Source organism: Misgurnus anguillicaudatus, chromosome 18 (assembly GCF_027580225.2).
Source record: "Misgurnus anguillicaudatus chromosome 18, ASM2758022v2, whole genome shotgun sequence".
Classification (NCBI taxonomy): domain Eukaryota; kingdom Metazoa; phylum Chordata; class Actinopteri; order Cypriniformes; family Cobitidae; genus Misgurnus; species Misgurnus anguillicaudatus.
This window is the reverse complement of record NC_073354.2, coordinates 25729680-25755735: the sequence shown is the minus strand read 5'-3', so window position 1 is coordinate 25755735 and position 26056 is coordinate 25729680. Positions and strand designations below refer to the sequence as shown.

The window sequence follows — 26056 nt, the reverse complement described above, 5'->3', positions numbered from 1 at the left end:
CCGCACCTTAATGTAAACTGACAATGTGCAATGTTTTTGATATAAGGACTTATATTTATTTTTAAATCTCATATGTTTAGGCAGTGCAGAGGACGACCTTATCTTGGAGGTGGTCATTATGATCGGTACCGTCTCCATGGATGACTCCTGTGCCATAATGTTGGCCAAGTCAGGCATCATTCCTGCTTTAATAGAACTACTGAATGGTGGGAAACACACACTGAATTCTTTTGTAACACGTCTGGATAAAGCAAGAAAACTGATAATGTCTTATTTTTTTCCACCTATAGCCCAGCAGGAGGATGATGAGTTCGTCTGCCAAATCGTGTATGTCTTCTACCAGATGGTGTTTCACCAGGCCACCCGAGATGTGATTATAAAGGAAACGCGTATCCTTTGCTACACTTCGCCTTGCATGCTATATCGCTTGCTTGGTTTATACTGTGGTCTTTTTCTTTAACTCTTATCTGAACTTCAGAGGCTCCAGCGTACCTCATTGACCTGATGCACGACAAGAATGCTGAAATTCGCAAAGTGTGTGATAATACCTTGGACATTATCGCTGTGAGTATGAATCTGCTGTAGCATGAAGAAAATGTTGACCCAAAAAAGGATGAACATGAAGAAATTGTCAGGTACACTTGACAGGGTTCCCACGGGTCCTTGAAATCCTTCAAAAAGTTTGTGATTCTGGGGGAAAAAATTCAAGGCCCTGGGAAGTTTTTTTTGAAAATATACATACATAGATACAGGTCATGGAAAGAGCTTGAATCTACCTCAAGAAGATTTCTGAAAAAAAATCAATTTCCTGTGTAGTGTAGGATGAATGTTGATTCATACCAAAATGCTTTTTTGCATAGTTGTGTTTGACACATGAAAACGTCTCGGGTTACGTATGTAACTGTTGTTCCCTGAGAAGGGAACGAGACGCTGTGTCTTCCTTGCCATACTTCCTGCATCCCTGTAACGCTGTCTTTGGACATATTTCAGATAGCGATATACTTCCTGTCTCCCGCATCACCCTGTCTTTGTCGTTAAGCCTCACCATTGGTTGAATTTGATATACACATTCAGACGCACTTATCCTTGGAGGCATCCCCAAAGGGTCACTTGAAAGGAAACTGTAACAATGTGGCTTAAAAGGTAACACAATGTAACCTTGCTCTCACTTGAAATGTGTCCCCACATTTAGTCTTTGAATTTGAGGGTATTGGACCTGGAAAGTCCTTGAAAGGTCCTTGAATTTGAAGTTAACTAAGGTGTGGGAACCCTGACTTGAGTGAAAAGACTTTTGGATGACCGCCGTTGCTGGTGGGTTAAATCTATAAGCTGTTGTTAAAGCAGTTCTGTCACATGTGATCTGTCCCAGGCCTCAGATTAATGTAATTAGTTCTGGTCTTGAGGCCAAGGGAAGCGTTCCATACATATGATCAGACGGAGCCATTAAAGCAAGGAGCCACATCAAAGAGAGGGAGAGAGAGCGAGAGGTGACGTCTGCTTACTGTCATGTGGGTCTCGAGGAGAGAACACAGATGCACTGAATACCACACAGACACGCTGGGATTGTCGGGCATCTTCGTCTTTTTCTTTTTTTATGTGATTTAAATATGAAAATATTTTGCCCATGGATATTTTTACTCTTGATTCCTTTTCTTGTTTTAGTTCTGTAGCACCTTCTGCGGTTTTTAAACTAGACAGGCAAGGTCATTCATAATTCATTTTAGGTGTTATTTCTGGATACCGTTAAAGGATTTTACAAGGTTTATTTATAAAACACTCAAACCTGTTCCATATCCAATGAGCTCAGACACTTGATTAATTGGCAAGAGTTTCAAACCACGCTCACACTGGCCGTGTACGTTCAGTAGTGTAGTGTCTTTAGCGGTGATAAATTTGTGCCTTTCCTAAAAGTTTCACCTGTGTCAATGAGGCCTGTTTGAGAGCTCAGATGGCCATCAGAAGCTCTGATTTTCCACCGACATTAAACATAGTCTCTGTAGAGTACAGATAAACAGCTACCATGTTACCTGCCTGCCAAGCAACACAGCACACTTTATTCTTCTCAGTTTTTTGGTATGGCATAGACACAGCAAAGCGATACAGCTTCTCTGTCTGCTGTGTTTATACTCTCTCTCTTTTCTGTATGTAGGAATATGATGTGGAGTGGGGCAAAAAGATTCAGAGCGAGAAGTTTCGCTGGCATAATTCTCAGTGGCTGGAGATGGTGGAGAACCGACAGATGGATGAGGCCGAACCATTTATGTATGGAGATGATGGAGAATCTTTCCTTCAAAATGGAGACATTCTGGAACGACCAGACCTGTTCTACAGTGCAGGTGATATGGGGAAGGATATCCAAGAAATATAACTGCATATGGGAGACTGTCTGTGAAATCCAGGCTTAAGTGTTAAGATTAGCAGCATTAAAGGATTAGTCCATTTTCTTAAAAGAAAAATCCAGATAATTTACTCACCACCATGTCATCTAAAATGTTGATGTTTTTCTTTGTTCAGTCGAGAAGAAATTCTGCTTTTTGAGGAAAAAATTCCAGAATTTTCTCATTTTAATGGACGCCAACAACTTACAGTTTTAATGCAGTTTAAAATTGCAGTTTCAAAAAACTCTAAACAATCCCAAATGAGGAATAAGGGTCTTATCTAGCGAAACGATTGTCATTTTTGGCAAGAAAAATAAAAATATGCACTTAAACCACAACTTCCTGTCTTCCTCCAGCTGTGTGACGAGCCAGCGCGACCTCATGTCAATTGCGTAATGACGTCGAAAGGTCACGTGTTACATATATGAAACGCACATTTGCAGACCATTTTAAACAATAAACTGACACACATACATTAATTAGTATCATTTGACATACAACGATGTTGGAATGGTCCTTAGTTTCGATACGTCATCCGTGACCTCTTGACGTGATGACGTATTACATGAGGTCGCGCTGGTGCTTCACAGACCTGGAGGAAGACAAGAAGTTGTTGTTTGAAAGTGCATTTTTTTTTTTCTTGCCAAAAATGACAATCGTTTCGCTAGATAAGACCCTTTTGAGATCGTTTAGAGTCCTTTGAAACTGCAATTTTAAACTGCATTAAAACTGTTAAGTATTGGGGTCCATTAAAGTCCATTAAAATGAGAAAAATCATGGAATGTTTTCCTCAAAAAAACATAATTTCTTTTTGACTGAACAAAGAAAAACATCAACATTTTGGATGACATGATGTTGAGTAAATTTTATGGATTTATTTTTAAGAAAATGGACTAATCCTTTAAATTAAATACGTGATTTTTTTTTACCTTAATCAGTCAATATATCATATATAATATAAAGATATCAAGGTTATATTTACACAGAATGTCCTTTACATTATGTAGGATGATTTTATGTAAAAAACAGTAAATCACCATCAAGCACTTTAGCTGTGTTTTTATAGACTGGGTCACACATTAGTAGCATTTATGATGATTTTAAAATCTAGTTTATGGTACTTTTATATTGAGTGTTAAAAAATTGATTGCTATGATTTATCTCTGTTGTTTCTCTATGACTGTAACAGTTTGGCGCAGTGATTCCTCATATTCTGTGTGATCTCCGCAGATGGAATTATCCCAGCAGATGGTGCCATTAGTCCCGAGTTTTTCACAGACTTCCAGAACGGAGACCTGTTAGGACCACAGGGGTTTCACAGCAGGTACATTAAAATACGACGAATCGGTCAGGCTGGCTACAGTGGATCGGTTGATTTTGTTATTATTGTATCACACGCACACCTCCGTGTCCACTAGTTTTGTTGGTTTAAGCGGGGCAGGGCTCAGATGTGCTGCGTGACAGGGTATCCCAGCAGGCCGCAGCACTCCTCCAACAGTAATACCATCAGCTTTTAATGTAAACACAGCTCTCTCTATTCAGCTTTTCCAGATCTGTCTCAGTTGTCCCACACCTACTGTTTAGGGGTTTCTGCAAAACACCAATGTGATGATTTGATGCGATGATTTATGGTCTGGCCCACTTGTGTCGTGGGACTGTACAAAATATTTGAGCTTTGATCCAAATAGTCAAATCTCACTGATCATGTTTATTTTATATATATGCAACACGGTGATCTTTTACCAGCATATGAATTAATATTGCGTAATGTAAAATGGTTGCAGTTCATTTTTTTTAGTGCTGGGCATAGATTAATGTAGATCAATCGCATACAAAATAAAAGTGCATTTTTGCATAATATATGGGTGATTCTCGCGAAATTAGACTTATGAGGTGTCGTGAAACATTTTGATAAAAAAAGTAAATGCAAAGTAAGAGTATCAAAATAAGAAGCATACAGTAACCAACATCTCTTCACATACTATTTTGCACATGATTTCAAATGACGTCATACAAACCAATTTTTTTTTTTTTCAACATTTAAGGGGAAAATTTTCATTACCGCAACTTGTCCATGACTGGATTTGGGTTCTTTGACATGGAAATATTTATAATTAAAAAATCTAAAAAATAAAATGCTTCAGTGCATGTTGTACTATAAACATTTACAGTAAAGAAACATGTGGTACTTGGTAATCATTGGTAAATTTAAAAATAATAATAAGGAATATAAATGTGTCCAAGACACATTTTCTCATCCTCCGCAACAATTTTCAATCATTGTTTAAGCCCTCAATGAAATAACATTTTCAAAAAAAATTGTTGGAAGGGACTGACTTCTAATTTTTTATTTTTCTTATATTTTATCTCTCCAGATAAAAGTTGAAATTTTGTTTGTCATAGTACCTATACAACTTTTTAGTTCTCATTACCGAAACATGAGTTTGTAAATGCATATATTTAATGTAATGTAATGTTGCGGTAATGATAATTTTTGATAATGATAATCTAAAAAATGTAAATAATTATATAGAAAATATTTTTAAATCCTCTAAAAATAATGGTTTTAGTAAGTTTAGACCTTAATCTTATATGTGCAAAAAGAAATTGTGTTCAAGGGCTTTTTTAAAAAATCTGATGCTGGACACCTTCTAAGTCTGGATTTCGTGAAAATCACTTGTATATATGTGTGTGTAATTATTTTATATATATATATATATATATATATATATATATATATATATATATATACGTTTTTTGTTTTGTTTATATATAATATAGAATATATAAAAATATAAATAATATATATATAAATGTTTTTAAATGCATACATGAATGTATGTGTATGTTTATATACATAATAATTACACACAGCACACACTCATATATTATGCAAAAAAATTACTTTTATTTTGTATAAGCTTAATCTATGCACAGTACTTGTTTTGTTTGCTTTTTAAAACACTTGGGAATTCATCAGTCATCAAAAACATGTATCAGTAATTCATTAGTAATAAAGAAAATAAGCTATTAGAGAACCTTAAATATTTTAAAAAGTGCCCAGAAAATACACACAGTAACATAATTACAAACAGAAGATCGCTTGGAGATACCAAAGGGCCACTTGGAGACTCCAAAATGCATTTTGGTTTTGAAAACATTGCATTTGCTTTTTTGTTTGTTGAGTTTTGATTACTTGAGCTTTCATATAATATAATATTTAGGAAGTAAAGATGAATTAATTTCACAGTTAAACAGGCCATGCATGTAAATAAACAAATAGGCCAATGACCCATCGTTCTTTAAAATAACTATACCTTTTTAAATGACTACATTTGAAGTCTTTTGTTTAGGATTGGGTGTATACTCATCTGTTGCATTGGATGTAAGCAGTGTGCTCTCTCTAAATTATAGATGAGACCGTGAGAGAATGGGTGGGGGAGTTGGTAGAGGGTGTAGAGGTGCTGAAAAACAAGAAGTGAATATGATGGGGAGTGCCAGAGGAAGCCATTTTTTTTCTTTCTCGGCTCTTTGTAAATGATACCTGTAGAATACACTGAGAGCGCACAGGGAATTGCGCGACCTGAAAGTGTGGTTTTCATTTTGTCCGTGCGGTGTTAGGGATCCAGGTTAACACAATAATGAAATCCAGCCCCGGTGCCGAGCCAGGAGCCAGACATGCTGGGAAAGGCTCTTTTAAAAGCCCTTAATAGAATCACTTTTATTTATAGATCTTTTATTTAGCGCATCAATCTTTATTTATTTAACACTCGGTTGTTACAGATGAAAAGGACTGCAAATATTCTTGGCCGCATTTACTTGATGATTAAACAAAAATAATTTTTGATAATTGTTGATAGACGTTATTATAGAAATTTGGTATTGTCAAGACTTTAAATACAGCAAGTATTTGATCATTTCGGCCACACTAAAGGGGTGGTAAACCATTTAAAAAAAAATATTTTTCACATATTTCACTTTTATTCTACACCGCTGTTTCCATTCTCCTAAAAACGGACAGTTCCTGTTTTTGAAGTTTGTTTTGGTTCAAATCTGTTTTGTGTGTCTGTAGATTATATAAAACTTTTACTCTTAACTGAGATGTGACAGATGATTCAGGAGCAGGAGAGGAAGGAAAGAAGAGACTGGCAACACTGACCCCTTCCTGTTTAGAGTTTTCCGGGTGTTTTTTATAGCGTCTCACTTTAGTGTTAACCGTCAAGGGCCACAGGGTCCAGTCTGGATACACTGGTTTCTTTTGTCAGCCTGCGTCCACCCTCACACTCGTCTTATATTATCACCCACCCCACTGTGTCTGTAGCCCAGCGGCTGTGTTTCTTATATTTCTAGCATTCCTTTGGGAATGAATGGTTCACTACCTAGATGATTTTAAAGCACATTTACAAGATACTTTGGAGTGTTTAAACACATTTTTACCTCCACAAGGCTTTCAATCGACTCAATCTGACCTCGTGGCATGACTTAACCCCTTAAACACATCACCCTCACCTCCCCTGTCATTCAAACCTATACCCTGTCGCTTGGTACTTAGTTTCAGTTTTTACCCGCTTTGACATCCAACCTGTCCTGCTTAACAAAGTCAAAAATTTCCCCAGACAACAGCAGTTGGGTTTCTCAGAGGATAAAGACACACTTCCTGCTTGGAGAGGGCGGGCGTACTGGGAGAGAAGAGGTAACGCGTGTAACCGATCGCTGGAAGTGATTTGGTCTTAAAACAACATAGCATTATGGGTGCTGGTAGGGGCAAAGCAAACAACTCATATTTTAAAAGGACAGACCAGACGGTTGCATGGTGTTTATTTAGACAAAGATCACACTTGCCCAGTCTTGATGTGAGATGGTTATGTTGTCCATTTGGCTGGAGTAACGATTATGTAATTATGGGTTTGTGGTTATTTATTTTATGTATATATTATTCATATATACCCATGTAGTAAGTACATAAATGTAATGTGCAGTGAGCCAATTTTTATTACAAAATAAGCCTTTTATTTTGATATAAGACCCGATTACACTTTTGTGAAGACTGTATTATACTTTATAGGGATTGTTGTTGAAGTTTTCAGTGGGGTTCAGTTTTTTTCAGGCCATTCATTTTCTTGACATCAGACTGAGTAAATCATTTCTTTATGGACCTTGTATTGTGCACATGAGCTTTGTAAAGCTGGAACAGGAAAGGGCCTCATTCTACCGAAAATGTTTGTCTAAGGAAATTGCGTGGCTGTATGCGTGATTTTATGCACCTGTTAGTAATGCATGCAGCTGAAATAGCCAAACCCATTTGAAAAAGGGAGGAGTACCCAAATAATTTTAGCCATGCTGTGTATTTTCCAGTGTTCGAAATTATCCAGGTCTTGAAGTAAGAATGTCACTGAATATAACTAAAAAAAAGTTTATTTGAAAGATTTAGTTGTAAAGATTTTGTTTTGTTAATTTAATTAAACAATTAATATAATTAAAGTATTTGAACTAAATCATAATCATATATAAAGAGGAAAAAGCTCTGAAAAAGTCAAACGTTAATTTTTGACTGCTGTCTTTCTGTCTTTTAATATATAATGATAACTACAGTGTAATAATTTATTGTTGCACTTCCATTTTTAAAATGAATCAAATTAAAAAATACAGTTAATTTCAACTTTCTTGACTAGTGGGGAGTTGCTATAAATTATAAAAATAAAGAAATAAAAATTTTATATATTTTTTTCATTTATAGCAACTCCTCACTAATCAAGAAAGTTGAAATTAATTGTAAATTCAAGTTAAATAAACGTATACATTTAAGTGGAATTTTTTAAAGTGTACAGTATGCAAGGTAATGGCAAGTTTATTTATATACACTGTAAAAAAAAATGCAGCATTAAGTTAAAACAACTTCGTTATGCAAGTCAATTTAACCTACTATTTGAACTTACTATATGTTTTGATCTGGGAATAGTTGACATAACTTATTAAAACTAGTTGAAGTTGTTTAGCTTTTTTTAAGTTAAAATAGCTTAATATTGTATGCTGATTTGACAAAAATGGTCATTCAAAGTGCTTTAGAAATAAATAATTTTAAAGAGTAAAAAGGTAGATAAAAATGATCGTAAAAATTTTGAACTACACAATTATGTGATATTTTCATCTTTTGTTTTGTTGGCTTTGAAAATAGTGAGCAGTGATTTTGGATTTGTATTAATAGTTTTTTCTTAACGTTTTTGAGGCAGACATTAAGGGGTGGTTTCCCGGACAGAGATTATCTTAAGCCAGGACTAGGCCTTAGTTTAATTAGGAAATATAACATTATAGTTTTAACAAACATACTTAACTAATAACATTACTTGTGTGCATTTTGAGGCAAAACAAAGGGCATCAATGTATTTTAAGATAAGCTGTTTTCAGTTTGGACAGCTCTTACATTTATTTTAGTCTAGGACTAGTCTAAGTCTGGGAAACCGCCCATGAGTGTCTTAAGTTTACAATTTCTTCATTGCCTGCTTTGACCTTTTGGTGAAGTATACTGAGATTTGAGCATCTGCTCTTATTGTGCTGTGAAGTAATGGTACAGTGCTCTGTTTTAAGCTGGAAATCCTGGTTTTGCAGAGTCATAGTGCCATCTAGTGCTACTGATCAATCATAGTTTCATAGTTTGTTTTTGATTCACAAAAGTAAAGTTTCCTATAAACCACAAAATAATGTGATTGTTATTAATATAGTGATGAATCAGTAATATTAACAACCATCATATTGACTTTAGTGTATTACACGTGACTGGCTGACGTCTCCTTCTTTCTGTTTCTCTTCAGTTTGACGGATGCGTATGGACAGACAGGCGTGACTCCAGCACGTCCGGCCACAGCTTATGGGTTCAGGCCGGATGAACAGTTTTATTATGGTTATACAGCATCACGGTAAACCCTGCATTTTACAGCTCATTACAATCAAACTTTATTAAATGGATGTAAAATGATAGTCTCTGTCATTTCCAATAGAAACAACACTACTGTTTCTCTCTCTGTTCAGTATTTCTTTGATACTGTATGTGGGTTTTAAATTATTCTGAATGTGTTCAGCACAATGTTTTAATAAGGCCACTGGCTGTAGGGAAGTATTGTTATTTTTGTAGCCCTCTTTTTTAGTATGCCATTCAGTTTCAGTGTGTATTTTAGTATACTGTGCTTTGCTTATGAATATTGGAGAAGCGAATGTTGCTGTGGATTCTTATGGCATCACATTGCTTTTACAGGCCTTTTTCAAATGTATCTGTGCAATAAAGCAAACGTAGGATTAGATGCATGATAATACAGTGGTATAGGCGAGTTAGTTAAGTCGTTTCAGATTTTTGGAAAATAAATATTGCGTAACTTAATCTGCACCTTTAAGCATCCCGAGGTCATATAATTCCTTTCATTTTGCATACATTTCCAAAAAGCAGCTGACCATAAGAATACACTTAATGATAGTGGTGCCCTCTTGTGGATGAAGCGTGAAACACATTAACCAGCTCTCGTCTGGCATTTACTATTGTAAAACGATGGTGCCTGTAACGTTGTCTTTGTTACTGTAGTAAAAACATATCTGCTTTATATGGATCACAGTTAACAAACAAATCTGCGTTTTGTAATGCCAAACTTGTGTTGTTTTCCAATAATTTCACTGGTCTCTTTTCATGCGTGTTTTTAAATATTTGTGAAACATCATTGGTGCCTGAGAATTGTCTTAACTACTGTTTTATATAAAATGCCTTTTTATTTATTGTGGTGTGCAAAATGAAATACAAATATTGATGTGCAAAAACCTTCCTTGTGTGTTTTAAATACGTGAGCCCATTACTAACAACAATGATACTTAGTTTTGATTATCATATTTGATTACAATCAGAATGTCAACATGCCCTAAATTCAGATATCTCCATGTTTACTCGCACTCGAAGAAATGTCATGCATCCTCTCGTCTCATGGATTAAGTGTCTCGTCACCCTACTAAACATTCCTTTAATGAGTGTTTATCCTCCTTTCAAGATTAAAGAGCAGTGTGTCCTAAGCAGAACCTAAGCAGAAAAGATCTCAAAAGTTGCATGAATCTGAAGTGTCCTTAACACAGGACATGCTTGCGTCACTCAAAACGAGATGTGTCCTAGTTTCAACAGATTGCACTGCGTTGTAATGTAGATATGTCGCAAAGTCAAATCCCATGAAAGACAAAGTTGTCAGTTGGGGTTTAAAGCAGTCATGCTTGACAGATTTTGGCAGATTCTGAAAAAGCTGTGCATTCTGGGTAAATGACTTAATCAGATATACTGTATCACATGATTATTTACTGCTTCCTGTACTGTATGTTGTGCACCTTACCAAAATGATAGCAATGTTCTTTCCCAATGAATACAGTTTCACAGATGGGACACGTTTGAAAACACAATATTTTTTATATTTAACAAATATAGATTTTACATATTATTCAAATGCTTACAATATATATTTAAAATAACAGCTTATATGAATATATTACATTCCTTTCATTAAAACAGTCCTCGTTTGAGAATCACTTCACTTTTTTACAACACGATATTTGTCTTTAAAGGAAAACCTCAACTTCGGTGAATTAATCTCTATTCAATGGGTGCACTTTTAATCTTTGTACAGCGCTTGAATGTGTTAGCATTTAGCTCAGCCCCATTCATTCCTTGGGATCAAAACAAAAGTTTTATTTTGTGCCACCATACTTACTCGTGTAACTACTAATGTAACAGTCTTTAAATAGGGAAAACATGGAAGTGTTTGGTGGCTTCTAAATTCATCCCTGTTTGGAGCCATAGGAATGAATGGGGCTAGGCTAAATGCCAACACATTCACGACGTGCTGTACAAAGATTAAGTGCACGCATTGAAAAAGATAAGTATGTATTAACTCGTCTAAGTTGAGGTAAGAACATAGTAAAATATTGAAAAACGGTGGTGTTTTCCTTTAAACTGTACAGTAACTCTTTTAGCCATTTCTGCACATGATTTCAAATGTAGCTCCTTACATAGACAAAAATGATGGGGTACTAGGGTCAGATGTTTTAAATCCAGAACTGACATAATGGAAAAGATCCTGTCGCTCACTTTGCATAGCACTTAGCGTCACAAAGTTCATAAATTTGATTTCCAGGGAACACACATACTGATAATAAATAAAATACAGTTTGAATGCGCTTTAAGTTGTTTTGAACGGTGTAAACTTAAACTACAGCCTCAAACGTCTCAACTTCGACGTTTTCCTCATTGTCTTTAGGAGGTTGAATAACCTCCTCTACTTCAAAGACCTCCACTACAAGGTCCCGGATGGCCTTCACACAGTCCAGTGGTCTGTCTTCTTCCACTGGGGATGATGATGATGCCTGAGACTCACAGTCGTTCTTTGGATCTATAATATTTTGGATTCCTGATGGTTTTTTGATGATGTCATCTGCATCATCTGCTATGTTAATCCCTGCCTCTGCATTTTCAATAGGTAAACACACCGCAATCGGATATTTGCTTTTTTTGTTCGCGCAATGATCATTTATCCACCCCTCTACCTTTGCAGCTGGTCCGTTGTTGTCTTCCTCTCCAGCAGGGGGTGCTGTGAGTTCAGGCTTAACCTCAGAACAAGAAACCGGGCTGATTTCAGCTGTTGGTGCATTAGCAAAGTCTGAAGAAGATGCCTTAACTCCTTCTGATGATTTAGAAGAAAGCGCACGCTGTAGGGCTTCGGTTACCATCGCAGCAGGGTTTGGGGTAGTTACGAGTTCAGGTCTGGTCTCAGCCGAAGCGTTCATAGATGTTTCTGTCTGTTTGGTTGTTTTCTCGTTTACCGTTTCACCATTAAACACCTCATCAACGCTCTCCTCCCGGAGCAGCATATTCTCTTCCGCATTAGCTTTAACAGTGATGGGTACAGCAGCAGGCAGATCTTGGGTTGGTGTGGTACTATGCTGAGTCTCTGACTTTTTAGTAGACTTTTCAGTCATTTCGGACTTTGGGGATGACTGAACGACCTTCCTCATGTCTGGCTCCGGTTCGTTGTTAAAGGAATTGCTCTCTGTCCGGCCATTGCTCAGCAACGGGGATGGCAGGGCTGTGCGAGAATTTGGGGATGTCTTTGAGTAGCCTGGGCTGTCGGGTGGAGTTGAATAAGTGCTGGAGACACTGAAATTGTATCTGCTCTCTGTGTACAGGTTGTACTTCTTTTTGCTGGCTGCCTCATTGACCACTGGAAAGCAAGGGTCAGAATTGAGAATGTTGTGGTCAAAAGAATGAAAAATTCATTATTATTTAATCATTGAACATGAAGTGGGATCAGCAAGTAGTGAGTGCTGCAGGAATGATGTATTTTTGTAGGCTAACCCAGAAGTGAGCAGCATACTGGTTCCCTCACAAAAAAGCCTATTCTTTTTTCCTATAGACTTTTAGATTGTCGCAAAAAATAATCCTTAATGAAGGGCGTGTTTGAAGCGTGGTCAACAGCCAATCACAGTGTCCGTAACACATGCTCTTTTGTTCTCCGGTCTTACATAAACGTAGTTGGCTGGCTCTGCACTAGGTTATTTGTTTAAGGCAATCTGATTGGCTGACGCACGCGTTGGCACTTGAAAAGTTAAGAAATGTTCAACTTTTGCCGTGAGCAACGGCAGCGACGCAACTCCAACGGATCCACAATTCAGTTTGGCAACGCAAGATGTCACCCATTCAAAATAAATGAGAAGTGTTAACGCTGGCGTCCCGTGTAAATCTACCGTAAGCTCTGTGTTAAAGAAAAGTTTATGACACTAATGGTACATTCACACGGAGCGTAAGCGTTAAAGGGACACTTCACCCATTTGCATTAAGCTTTGTATAGTTAGAACCCCAGTCATGTTTTTGAATGGTCTTGCATAATTTCCTCAGTTGATGCTGAGACAGGAGAAATACAGATTTCAGTGTTGCACTTCCTTCTTTCAATGATGTAAAAATCATCATTTTGCATCATTGAAAGAAGGAAGTCCAATATCTTTGTTGAGGGAGTGAGACTACAAAAACCCCTTTTCTCGGTCAAATAGGCACCAAATTCGAAATGTATGTTACATTTCGACTACAAATATGACACACTTTCAATAAAGATTAATGTTTCTAAGGGTGAAATGCTCCTTTAACGCTTCTCATTTACTTTTATAAGCGGGGTGCATGATTTTTGAAAAACACTTTGGAAAATGTTGTCGGGCCGAGTACCAAAACACACTTGTAGCCAATCAGCAGTAAGGTGCGTGTCTACAACCGACATCGTTGCCTGGGTTGCGTATGTGTGGGGTGGGTCTATCAGAAGAAAGTCCAGATTCTATTGGGGTAGGGGCATGTTTGTTTAGGGGATTATCAACATTGGCTTTCAGAGATCATGCACCCCACCTTTAATGGGTGACGTCATGCGTTTCTGAACTGAATTGTGGATCCGTCGCGTCACTGCCATTGCTCACCGCAGAAGTTAACACATTTCTCAACTTTTCAGGCGCCAATGCAGATGCCAATCAGATCGCCTTATGCAAATAACCTAGTGCGAGCCAGCCAATTATGTTTATGCAAGACCAGAGCGCCCACTGTGATTGGTTGTTGGCCACGCTGCAAACAAGCCTCTGTCAAGCGTTAACGTTTTCGCCCCGTGTGAATGTGCTGTAGATTACTCGCGGGATTGAACTTTGTGTCATGCGAATTTTTTCAACTTGGGTGAAGACGCGTTTGAGGCGAATGGCGTGTGTTTTCGCTGCAAATGCCCCACCCAATTCGCGTCATTCGCATCGCCCCACGAATTTGCGTCTATTCGCATCTTTTCATTGACTTTGTAATTTACTCATGCAAATCGTTGAATTTGCATTTGGTATGTGTGCCCCATTAGACGTTTTGTCCAATCTTAACAAAACTTTAAAGTTCAGCTTTTTATATTTCTTGTAAATGCGTTTACACTTCAAAATTCATTAAATTTGTATTTGTGAGTATTAACACAGGGCTTATTTTTTGGATAATCTAAACCAACTTCCAGGTTAGCCTACAAAAATATGTAATTTTTGTGGCACTCTCTAGAGACGTCAATTACACTTAAGAGGGGGGGGGGGGGGTGAATGATCTCTGAAACCCAATGTTGATATTCGAAATCACCTAAACAAACACACCCCTACCCCAATAGAATCCGGACCCTCCTTCGATAGACCCGCCCCACACACACCCAACCCAGGCAACGATGTTGGGTAGTAGACACGCCCCCCACTGCTGATTGGCATATTGGTACTCGGGCCGACTCAAAAATCATGCACTCCGCCTTTAAATGTCTACATTTCATAGTATTACAGACAGTAAAAAAAATCTTGTGTAACCCCTGACTTAACTACAGTACATTTGTAAGTGTGACGTCCAAAGTTGGGGGGTATTACTGTACGCAAATGTGCATATTTAAAAGCAAAAATAAAGTATTAATGCTGAGTTTACAACAATTCGGTGCTTTATAATATATTGTACACAAATACCAAGAGCATCTTTGAAAACAACCGTGATCTGGCCGTGACTTACGACCAAGCGGACTTCCTTTTCTAGTATCTTTTGCAGAATGTCCTCATACACGTTTTCCACATTGATGAAGTTTGAGCAATCTGCAAATATGTGTTGCTCAAAATTTGGTAGTTCCTGGAAGTACATCAGAGATATGCACTGTGTTTAACAAACAATATAGCATGCACATGCTCACTGTCTATTGGTACAGCTGGTCCAATAAGTATTGAACACTCACCATTATTTAGTAAATGCATTTTTAAAGGTGCTATTGATATGATTATGAATTTTGTTTAACTGTACACTACCTCTTTGAAGGATGGGGCCAAATGTTTCTTGATGCTGGGTAGAGTAATGTCGATCAAAGCGTCTTGAAAGATCTTCTTTCGCACTGTGCTGCTGTCATAGTCATATTGCTGTTGGATACAGATAAATTAAATGAAACCATCCATGCTTGTGTTTATTAGTAGAAGTTACAGTCGTGTGCTTACCTTCAGAACCCTGCTTGAAGCTTTCTGTATGGCCATCCCAAAGTTGATGGATGGATCCTCCAGAGCCTTTTTCAGGAGCAGTTCATAGGTGTACTCTACATTCTCCATCAACTGAAACCATCAGATAGGTTTGGGTTTAAAATGAATCACAGTTATCCTAGTTCAAAGCACTTCAGTTTAGAGATTTAGAGATTTTTATAACATAGGTTTTGGGCACCTGTTTAATGTCTAACTCCGTGCTGTCCTGCAGACCTTTAATGGAGTAGTTGAAGGTTTGCTGCAGTTCTTGGACGTGATCTGCCAGTCCGCTCACTTTGTCAAAACAGCTCTGTAAATTAGCTGTACTCATCTTAAACAGAGCCTGCAAGAGGACAAAATGTTGTTATACACTTTATTTTACTACTATCTATCCTATTAAAATCCTTATTAGGTAACAATGGTTTGAATAATGACAAAAATTTCAGTCATTACATTTACATATGTACTGCTAACCCAATGTTCGACCAATAAAGGTAAGAGTACACAATGCATTCTTCATACAAATCGCATGTCCCGAAAAGACTTGGAATATAGTCCATATTGGACCAAGGTTGTTGGCTACCTGATGGAGTTCCTCTTTATGATCGGAGTCCTGGAAGTCCTCACAAAGCTGTTCCATCATGCCCTCGCTCAGCTCCCGGGCCTCTGTGAAACCCAGGCTTATGGGTACCATCACTTCCTCCAAAACGGCTGGCAGGTAAGGACTCACATGCTCTGTGCAGTACGTTGTCGCTGGCTCAGCAACCAAAGCTACAGGTGGGGAAAGAAAGAATAGGTTATTACATTCAAACATGATCGACCCTGCTCAACATTCATAATGTTAAAGGAATAGTTCACTGAAAAATGAAAATTACCCCATAATGTACTCACCTTAAAGACATTATATGTGTATGACTTCCTTTCTTCGGCACAACACGTTTAGAGTTATATTAAATAATTTACTGTCTCATCTTTGTAATGGCATTAAATAGTATGGTAATATACTATAATAATAGCGTTTTTTTATTCTATTCCTATCCATCATCAAATTGTTGGTGTGCCGGCTCATTGGTTCTTACGAGTCTCATGACTAGTCGTCAAAAAACGTTACGATGAAACATCCATACGAACCAATGGTTTTCTTTCTTACTGATATAGAGGTGGCATGCCACCATTTTTGATCTAGATGTGTTTATATGCACAATGTAATAAATGCTAAATTTGCTCCAGATACGGCGCGTTAAAAACACGGAATCTTAGTTTTCCTCATCTTGTACTTCGTGATCAACAAACAAACAAAATAATACTTTGATGGCATTGATAAACCTGTGGTGGTTTTCTGGGATGGGAAAGAAACGTAAGCCATCAACATCTAATAATTTACGCGAGAGACACTCAGGAGATGGAAAATGCCGGATGCTTGTTCTCCCGACAGCATCAAGCTTCTGTCATGCTAACACATTGACCCCAGGGGATCTTATGAAAAAATGTTCCATTATTTTACGCGAAGCCAACGAAAATCAAAAATGTTCAGCGATGACGTCAAGTATAACCGCAGCAATGACAAAGTGTTCTTATAATGACAACATGTTTTGCCATTAATTTTTATATTTTTAATCAGTGTATACCACTAGTCAACTAAACGAATGCAAAAATGAATGCACATTTATATATTGATTCAACAGCATTTTGAAAAAAATGTTGTCATGGATTTATTGCATTTTGTGGAAAAAGATAATTTGTTTTTTATAATAAATCTTTGAAAATCAAATTATGGATTTGAATTTTTATTTTTTTTCATACCTAAAGATGCAATGTGAAAGTTTGTAAGTGGTTTTCATCTTATAATTTTCTTGGTATAGAAAACGCGTTTTTACCGAAATTAGTCCAAATTGATTTATTGCGTTTTGGAACCAAACTCTTTATTTCTTTGTTTGAAGAGACAGGATATTATTTAATAACATTACACGTGTTTGGCTGACCAAAGGAAGTCAAATAAACCTAGGAAGGCATTAACGTGAGTAAATTATTGGGTTATTTTCATAATTCAGTGAACTACTCCTTTAACCCTTAGCCCTATAGGAAGGCTGTATATAATAGAAGACCTAAGCTGGTGCCGCTTAGTGGCCTTATCTTTATTGGTCCTAGGGGCTTACCATAGTATCAAGGTCTGAAGACGTACCTTTAAGTTTATCTTCCAGAAAAGCTCTAGAGCTGGTGATCTGGTCCATATTGGAGCGCATTACAGGCTCTTGCTGTTTCGCAGTCTCTTTGCATTCCTCCTTCAACGCATTCAGCCTCTCCAGTAGATGTTCACTCACCAGAAAATAAGCCGCTTCTATTGTCTGTAAAACAAGGTCAAGCATAATAAATTTTACCCTGGTATTTGAACCCATGACCTTTTGCACCTAACACAATGTTCAACCAATTGAGCTACAGGAACAATTTATTCTAATAAAGGTTACATAAGTGTTCCTCCTTTTTGTTCCTCATCGAGGAATTTGTTTGTGGAATGTGATGTGTTTCTGGTATGCGTCTTGTTTTTCCCTCCCATTAAGACAAACCAAATTTCTGGCCTCCCTGGCCTAAGGCTGTCTGGGTGTGGGACATCCCTCTGGACTTACATCATGATCACACCCCCCAGGATTAAGCATCAAGGGCAAGGTTCTGAGGAAACCCTAAACTAGCAATCTGTGCTACGATCACTACCACACACAGTGAAGCAATACAGGCATAATGGAATAAAGGCAGCAGTGGATATAACTGGTAAGAAGCTGGTCCTACTTAATAGCATCCAGTCTTCTAGAAAGTCTTATAATGCCAGTGACATGTAGTGCAATATAACCATCAAAGGAAAAAAAACATACTGCAAGCCAGATTTTTCTCCTGTCTGCCTTCTTGGTCTTCAGAAATGGCTCCAATTCTGAGTCCAGATAGGGCATTAGGTCCTCCATGATTAGATTAGAGAGTACCTACACACAGACATTCAGAAACATTACATCCAAGATAAAGCTTAGTTAAGCCTGAATAAACTTTAAGGGCAAACACTGTAATGCTATCTAATGCACTCAGCACAGTTTAGATAAACCTGTTCCTCAAGCACTCTTTAAATAAAGTCACTTATGTTGTATTTACATCATCATGGTCACGTGATCAAAACTTTAGAGATAACTTTAAATATGAAGTGGGCCTGTCTGCATATAATAGTGAATACCTTAAACTAAGCCTTTTAAAATATATTCTGTATTGTATGGCAAACATGGTGTATTAAAGGGATAGTTCACCCAAAAATCTTTTTCTCATCCTCATGTTGTTTTAAACCTGTATGAATTTCATAAGGAATAATTGATGATGGGCCGTTGAATTAATAGAAAAATAATGCACACCCAAGGTGGCATTACATCTGGGGTGTGCATTATTTTTCAAAAATTCAACGTCCCAGAGTCAATTATTCCGCTTATACTATGGTTACCACATCTCAAGACATCAATCACGTGATATATTTAAAGGGATTTGTCCGGTTTTTGTACTTAAATGCTATTGTGAGTAGGACTATTTCTTTCGCGTCTCATCCAACGGCTCTTTTGCTTGTTCCAAACGTCATTTTAAAGCTGGCAATGAAGGCTTAAGCCATTGATAGTATTCTAATGCAGTTATTAATGAAGTTATTAGAAATAGAGAAAGAGAGCAAGCGAGAGCGAGAGATTGTGTGAATGAGGCTACCTCTGTGCGTCTCTAAACAGTGCTGTTATTGCCTCAGAAAATTGTCTGTCATGTTGTTTTTGTTAGTCCGTTATTATTACAGTTAACTATGCGAAGTGATATGGAACTGTAATGCGGTCAAGAGAGCTGCCTGGAACTACATTCGCCGTGCGTTTCCCAGAAAATAATTGCACACATCAGAACGTTCATCAGCCAATCAGATTCAAGCCTTCAATGAACCCGTAGTATAAATTTTTATGATGAACACAAAAGAAGATATTTTGATAAATGATGGTAAGCACACAGTTAACTGTATTCATTAAATTCCATCGTATTTTTTTCCTACTATGGAAGTCAACAGTCACTATCTGCTGTGTGTTTACCAGAAAAAAGAAATTCATACAGGTTCAGAACAACATGAGGATGAGTAAATGATGACATAATTTTTATTTTAAAGTGAACTATCCCTTTAATAGTTAATTATTATTATATAACCGGTGAAACTATAAGGTGAAACTGTTTGTGAGCATTACACAGATTCCACAAGGCTACAGTTATTCAACAGTGTGTGAAAAATTACATTCCTTGTGACAACTGTGAAAGAAAGAAAGAAAGACATTCAAAGCATTTCAAAAACTTGTTTTAATATATTTGGAATAACCCGCCGTCACAAAACAATATTTACAACATATTACCTTTTAAAGGGATAGTTCACCTTTAAATGAAAAATCTGTCATCATTTACTCATCCTCATGTTGCTCTAAACCTGTATGGGATTCTTTTTTCTGATTAACACAAAAGAGGATATTTTGAGAAATGATGGTAAGCACACAGCAGATAGTGATCATTGACTTCCATAGTAGGAATAAAAAAATACTGAGTGCTTACCATCATTTATCAAAATATTTTCTTCATCATTTATCACAATACTTCCAAAATATTTTTCCTACTATGGAAGTCAGTGGTCACATTTGCTGTGTGTTTACCATAATTTCTCAAAATATCTTTTTTTGTGTTCATCAGAAAAAATTAATTCATACAGGTTTAGATTAACATGAGAATGAGTAAATGATGACAGAATTTTCTATCCCTTTAAGGACAGCTAGTACATGCCTTCCTAGAAGACAATAAAGGTGATACCACATCAAGCTGTGAATGTGTATCAGATTCAGTACAGACGAACATTAGGGTACCTACCCGCACATCACTGCCGGTGAGCATGTCCCATAATTCATACTGGCCTTTCTCCTGCCTGTAGAACTGAAGAGCTTTCAGGAAAGCTTTAACCTCACACGTATCCTTCTTAAGAAAGTCTATATGGAATATAAGCAAAGATTTATCAGCATTTACTGTAGTAAGGCATAGCAGGACCATACAGCTTTTGGGCACATGATGTTGCTCTGTTGTTTCATTATTAAAGTCGATACCTTTGTTCTGGTGGCGAATACAATCGGATAAGATGGAGACGAATTCTGTCTGCTGTTCCTCATTGTAGAGACAGAAATAGGGATCCTGACGGTATGGAAGTCTGAGATAAACTGGAAAGTTCCCTGGCATGCTCGCAACAGAGGGAACTAAATCTTCCTTTACATCTGCATGAAAACATGCACATACATCAGGGCTCAAAAAAACACTCAAATGAAATGATTATGCTTTTTATTGTTTTTGACCCATGTAGCCATAATAATGAGATTATAAAACCAAAAACTACTAGCCTAATTTTCGTAAAGGAAGTAAACAGTCAGCAATAAAATAAGAATAAATAATCAAATTATAAGCACAAATAAATACAGCGGCATCAGTTATATATACTTATAGCACGGGTCTGTTGAATGCTGTATTCTGATTGGCTGAGAAATGCTCTGTGGGTATGCATTAATTTCTGATAACCGCACACCTTACTTGTCAAATGTCTTAAAAATAGGCTTCAGAGCAATGTTTGTGGTAACCGTGGTATAAGAGGAATAATTGACTCTGGTCCTTTGAATTATTTGAAAATAATGCACACCCACGACGTGAAGCGGAGTGCCGCATTGCACCTTGGCTTATAATTCAATGGCCCGTCGTCAACTATTCCTTACATACATCAGCTGAATAACGTGGTAAAATTTGGACTTTGATTTAGGCTAATATTGCTTACTGCTAGTGTAAGGGTAACACTGATCCAGCATTTCCAGGTATTTCTCTTCTGAAGTGAAAACGGTGCCCCCTGTAGGCATGAGTCTGTGCAGCGGAGGGTCACCTTTACTGAATGCCTGCAGGTGAGAGATACAAAAACGAATGTTGTTTGATTGCTGACTTTGATTGTCAGCAAATGTTCATTGCTAGTTATGTGAAATTCATACCTTGTAACTTTTGTGGCACTCCAGGATATAATTGGCTCGCACCACAACGAATCTGTGCTTAAACTTTTTGCCATCCTCAAAGAACTGCACATTCTCTTCATATAAAATTGTTCCTGGTTCTAGAGGATTCTGGGTAATAAGACATAATAAACTAATGTTATTTATGATCCATCCTAGAGAGCTATCTATGAGGGTTGAAATATATGCCCTACCTTTTGTTGGAGGAGCTGTGTGTGTTGCTGTTTGTGTTGCTCGAGTTCATCTTGAACCTGGGACAGGTAGGCCAGAATATATTGTTTTCTATAAATCGCTGCAAACTCATTAAATCTTGTATCCACTTGCTCTGCAACACAAAACCTTGCTGAGGTCAATAGTGAAAAAGGGGAAAAGTAATAAAGCAGGCACAAATCCATGAGAAAAATTGAGGATGCAAAACAGGTACAGTCCAACGGTGAGAGGAAAGGAAGTTTATAGACGGTTTCAGCAGTAACAACATAAACAAGCGACTGTCGTGGTCCGCACGTAACTTCCGGTAAACTCCGCTAAGAATAAATAACAACAAAGTTCTTTAAACGTAGTTTATTTATATAACATGCAAAAAACAACAACACATAGATTACCTAGGAAACCAAAACATTTGTTATTTTCGACCAGGCATTTGTTCAAGAGATCAGTTTAGCAACTAGTCAGACCATTAAAAAAACGGAACCGGAAGTAAAGTTCGGATCAAGACGTGTATCGCATTAGCGCACATGGGTCCGATGAAACCGTCTATATAACAAATGGATTTCTCACAGGATCACTGTTTTTTTATATCACATACAAAATTAGCCAAACTCAAAATATGTGTTCTGGGTGTCATGCGTGTTGCTTGCGTTTTCAAAACGTGTTTTTTTGCGTCGTGTGAACCATGTGCATCAAGTGTTTTGTCAAAATAAGTGCCTGCTGCACACGCGTCAAAACCGTTTATGATAAAGATACGCTCACATTCACAAAATACACACAAGACACTCCCATAAAAGTACAACTCTGATTACACATGAGATTATGTGAGTATCTGACAAACGCGAGCATCTCTTTTATCATAAACCCTTAAGACGCATTTGCAGCAGGCACTTATTTTGACAAGACATGTGATGCACGCAGGATCTCTCGACGCGCAGAACACATATTTTGAAATTAAGAACCACACACATGACGGGCTACATCAATGTTGTGACGAACTTCGCATGGAGCACACTTGATAAAAGAAGTCATCGATGCCACTGTATATAACAGTCAATCAGAAACAACGTAACACATAACCAGGACTTTTGTGGGCCATTAAATTATTCATTTTTGGTATCCAAAGTCATTTTTTTCAGCTTTTTCCACATATATATTGCATATTTTTTATTATTTTTATTGATCACAAGACGTTACAGGCCATAACAATACACAAAAAATAGCATTTACATTTTTAAGTATTATCAGTTTGGTTTTACAAGTCATTTTAAGTTACTTGCTGTAACTTAATATATAAAGTTAAAATAGCTTAAGCAAATTCGACTATTTTATAAGTTACAGCAACTCATCACTACACTGCAAAAAAATTTCAAAAAAATATATATCTTAGTATTTTTGTTTTGTTTTCAGTAAAAATATCTAAAAAACATTTTTTTAATTAAAATGCTTTTTCTTGTTGAACAAAACGACCCAAGAAAATAAGTCTAGTTTTTAGACCAAAAATATAAAATATATGTGAATTTGTGCATAAAACAAGCAAAAAAATCTTGAACATTTTTCTTAAACACTAAATTTAAGAAAAATGTAAGACAAAAATACTGAGAAATTTTTATATTGAAAACCATTTTTTTGCAGTGTAGTCAAGTTGAAAAGACTTTTTTGTTTAGATTTTTTTTTACAGTGTATTGTCTTTTTAATATTTTCTTACATAGCTAAATCATGTTTTTTTGTTGTTTGGATTAGTCTGTGTCAATTCTGTACTGTCAAACCAAAGTACAGTAAAAGGTAGAGTACTGTAATGAAGTACTTTATGTGTTTTCTTTATTTAAACACAATGAAGCATTAATACAGCATCTGTATAGTGTAAACTAGTTATTTCCATGAAAAGATTAAAAGATTAATCTGACTTAACACCCAAACCAGAATCTCCACTCAGAGAGGGTGTTCCTGCTTTCTAAAATTCCTTATCAGCAAAATCTTCAAATGTCTAGATCCATACTGTACTCTGTCTAAGATATGACTAAAAATTATGTGACAACTGAAAGAAAGGCTTTTACGTTCATTAAAATATTGATGAAAGTAATAAGCCAATCTATATTCATGTACATTCACATTTCAATCTTAAATCTCCCAGTATGCATTTCTTCAGAATACAATTGTTTTGTATAAGAAAAAAATGAATGTTTTGAATTCTTGAGCGTATGACACATTACATACTTAGCCTACAGTAGACATTTATGGCATGAATTGACCTGTGGAGCCAGTTTTGTATGAACGTAGCTCATACCTCAACACAAACATCATCTTCGTACAAGTACAATGTTGACCAGGAAACAACTGTAAACACCTGTACATGTGTGTGTTAGAGACCACACACCCTCCTTTCCATATGTTTAAATCACACTAATATACTAAACAGCACTTTCTCAGGAAACAGGGCTGTTTACTGTTCTCAGGAAATGGACCATTTGTGTTCCCCTGACATAATTAACACCATACTACACCCAAAGGCGTAGATTTGGTTTGAACATGGGAGGTCCAAGTGTAGCCCCTACAAATGTTTTTGTAATCATTTGATAAATATTGGGGGTTACAGGTCATGATAAATGATTAGAAGAACTTTCAAGGTATTTAGATTTGGTGGAACTGGCCAATAAATGCACAGGCTGACAAACAATTAACACTATATCCAAATAATATTTGCATAAATAAATGATGAATGAGGTGTATAATAACACGGTTTTAGTAGGCTACAGAGACATGAAGTCTACAGAACACAACCAGCTCCACCCATTTACTTTACAATTGCTAGAAAAAAGAAAACAAACTGGTTTCTAGCTCTTATACTTTTCATTTGTGCAGGTTGAGTAACTACAATGAACTGAATGAACTTAATGATAGTAAATTCATCCTAAGGCAGTAAGTCATTTACAAGTCCAAATTCACCATGCATCCTTACGGCAACTTCATGCTATAAGTCATTTAATTTAGGAATAAAGTAAAAATCTCACGCTACTTTTTTTGCTAATAACCAAACTTTTGAACAATCTAGTTTGTTACAAAAAACGTATACGTTCATTAATTTTTATATATAGTAATGTTGCGGTATAGCTTACAATACATTACGTTCAATAATCAATCAATAAATGTCACCCATGTAAAAGATTTATTCCTTGTAAATGCAAAATACAGAGTCAGGTATGGTATCGTTACAGGACAATTTAAAGATTTAACGTGAAAACGTATTTGAAGTTTAAAAAAAAAATTATACAAAGGTAGGCTAATTATTGCTCTTGTGCGGCAAATGTGTTTTTTTTTTTTATAAATGCTTAAACCACATAATGGTGTTAGTACTTTTTACGTACCTTTTAAGTAGTTGGATCTGTTTTCATCCAGTAAACTGGACGTTAAGCCCATATTGTCCTGCTTTGTTCAGATAAAAAAGATAACTCGGTGTCAACCTGTAGTCAAGAAGACAAGACTGACGGAGAAACTGAAAGCGCTCATATTTCACAACTGTGGGCGTGGCATATCCGACGACAGTGGGCGTGGCTTAAGACAGCTGAAAAAATAACACGATAGGGCGCACTGCAATATTTTTGGCGTTTATAATGCTTAATAGGTTACTTGACACAGCCGTTAATCTATAGCTGCATCATTTTTAATACACATTTCTTCTGGAAATAACAGTATATATTCATTACAAAAATTAACCACGGTGTAACTATAACATTAGGCTTTTATGTACGTAAACAACATAGACTGGTAAACAAATTTACCATGGTCTCACGAATAGCTTAACCATTATATTTGTAGTTAAACTGTGGTAATACAAATGAAGAACAATCTGACAAATATCATGGTTTCACGTTTGCTATTAAAAAATAGTAAAATTTTGTAATGAATGATACATTTTTGATCTAAATAAGTAAAATTATCTGAACATTCAAGTAACTGATATGTGATAATATAAAACATGAAAATACCCAATGTAAAATAATTATAGAGTTGCATACAAAATCAAAACTATGTTTAAATTGAAAGAAAACCTTTAATCTTTCATTGTATATAAATATATATGATAACCATAAACTAAATGATAACCAAATCTTTGTACAATTGTATTATTTATATGATACCCCTTTAGTAAAGTACAAAGAAAACTATCAAGCTACCATGTCACTGTATATTGTGTTTTAGAATGATGAAACGCAGCACAACACTTCATCAAGATCTAGTACTACAACAATTGCTTCTTTGTTCAAATGATCATCACAATCAATTCACTTTAAAATCACAATGAAACTAAAGTATTGATTGTCTCATCTTTGTCTTATTATGTGATTAAACATGACCTGGGCA

General features: G+C 36.4%; 2 protein-coding genes across 3 annotated transcripts in view; one reads left to right on the top strand and one right to left on the bottom strand.

The window, feature by feature from the left end:
- kifap3a (kinesin-associated protein 3a) overlaps positions 1-10178 on the top strand; it is a 28519-nt gene extending 18341 nt beyond the window's left edge. Inside the window, exons 15-20 of the mRNA XM_073856191.1 lie at positions 81-206; positions 291-389; positions 479-564; positions 2150-2336; positions 3609-3702; positions 9188-10178. Coding sequence (XP_073712292.1) covers positions 81-206; positions 291-389; positions 479-564; positions 2150-2336; positions 3609-3702; positions 9188-9296 — 701 coding nt within the window. The 3' untranslated portion in view covers positions 9297-10178. The remainder of the gene's footprint in view (positions 1-80; positions 207-290; positions 390-478; positions 565-2149; positions 2337-3608; positions 3703-9187) is intronic.
- Positions 10179-10782: 604 nt separating this feature from the next.
- On the bottom strand, positions 10783-25218 carry niban1a (niban apoptosis regulator 1a). 2 transcript variants are annotated; one of them, XM_073856190.1, is made up of 14 exons: positions 25060-25218; positions 21682-21812; positions 21470-21598; positions 21265-21379; positions 20552-20716; positions 20322-20437; positions 18290-18394; positions 17605-17767; positions 16006-16193; positions 15622-15765; positions 15405-15515; positions 15222-15329; positions 14935-15048; positions 10783-12611 (listed from the first exon to the last, which is right to left on the bottom strand). In XM_073856190.1, exons 1-14 carry the CDS (start codon positions 25109-25111, stop codon positions 11601-11603), a joined length of 2652 nt encoding a protein of 883 aa, XP_073712291.1. In that variant the 5' UTR covers positions 25112-25218; the 3' UTR covers positions 10783-11600. The 2 variants fall into 2 exon arrangements, with proteins under 2 accessions (XP_073712291.1, XP_073712290.1); XM_073856189.1 differs by having other exon boundaries at positions 10783-12614; positions 14938-15048.
- Between the last annotated feature and the right edge of the window lie 838 nt (positions 25219-26056).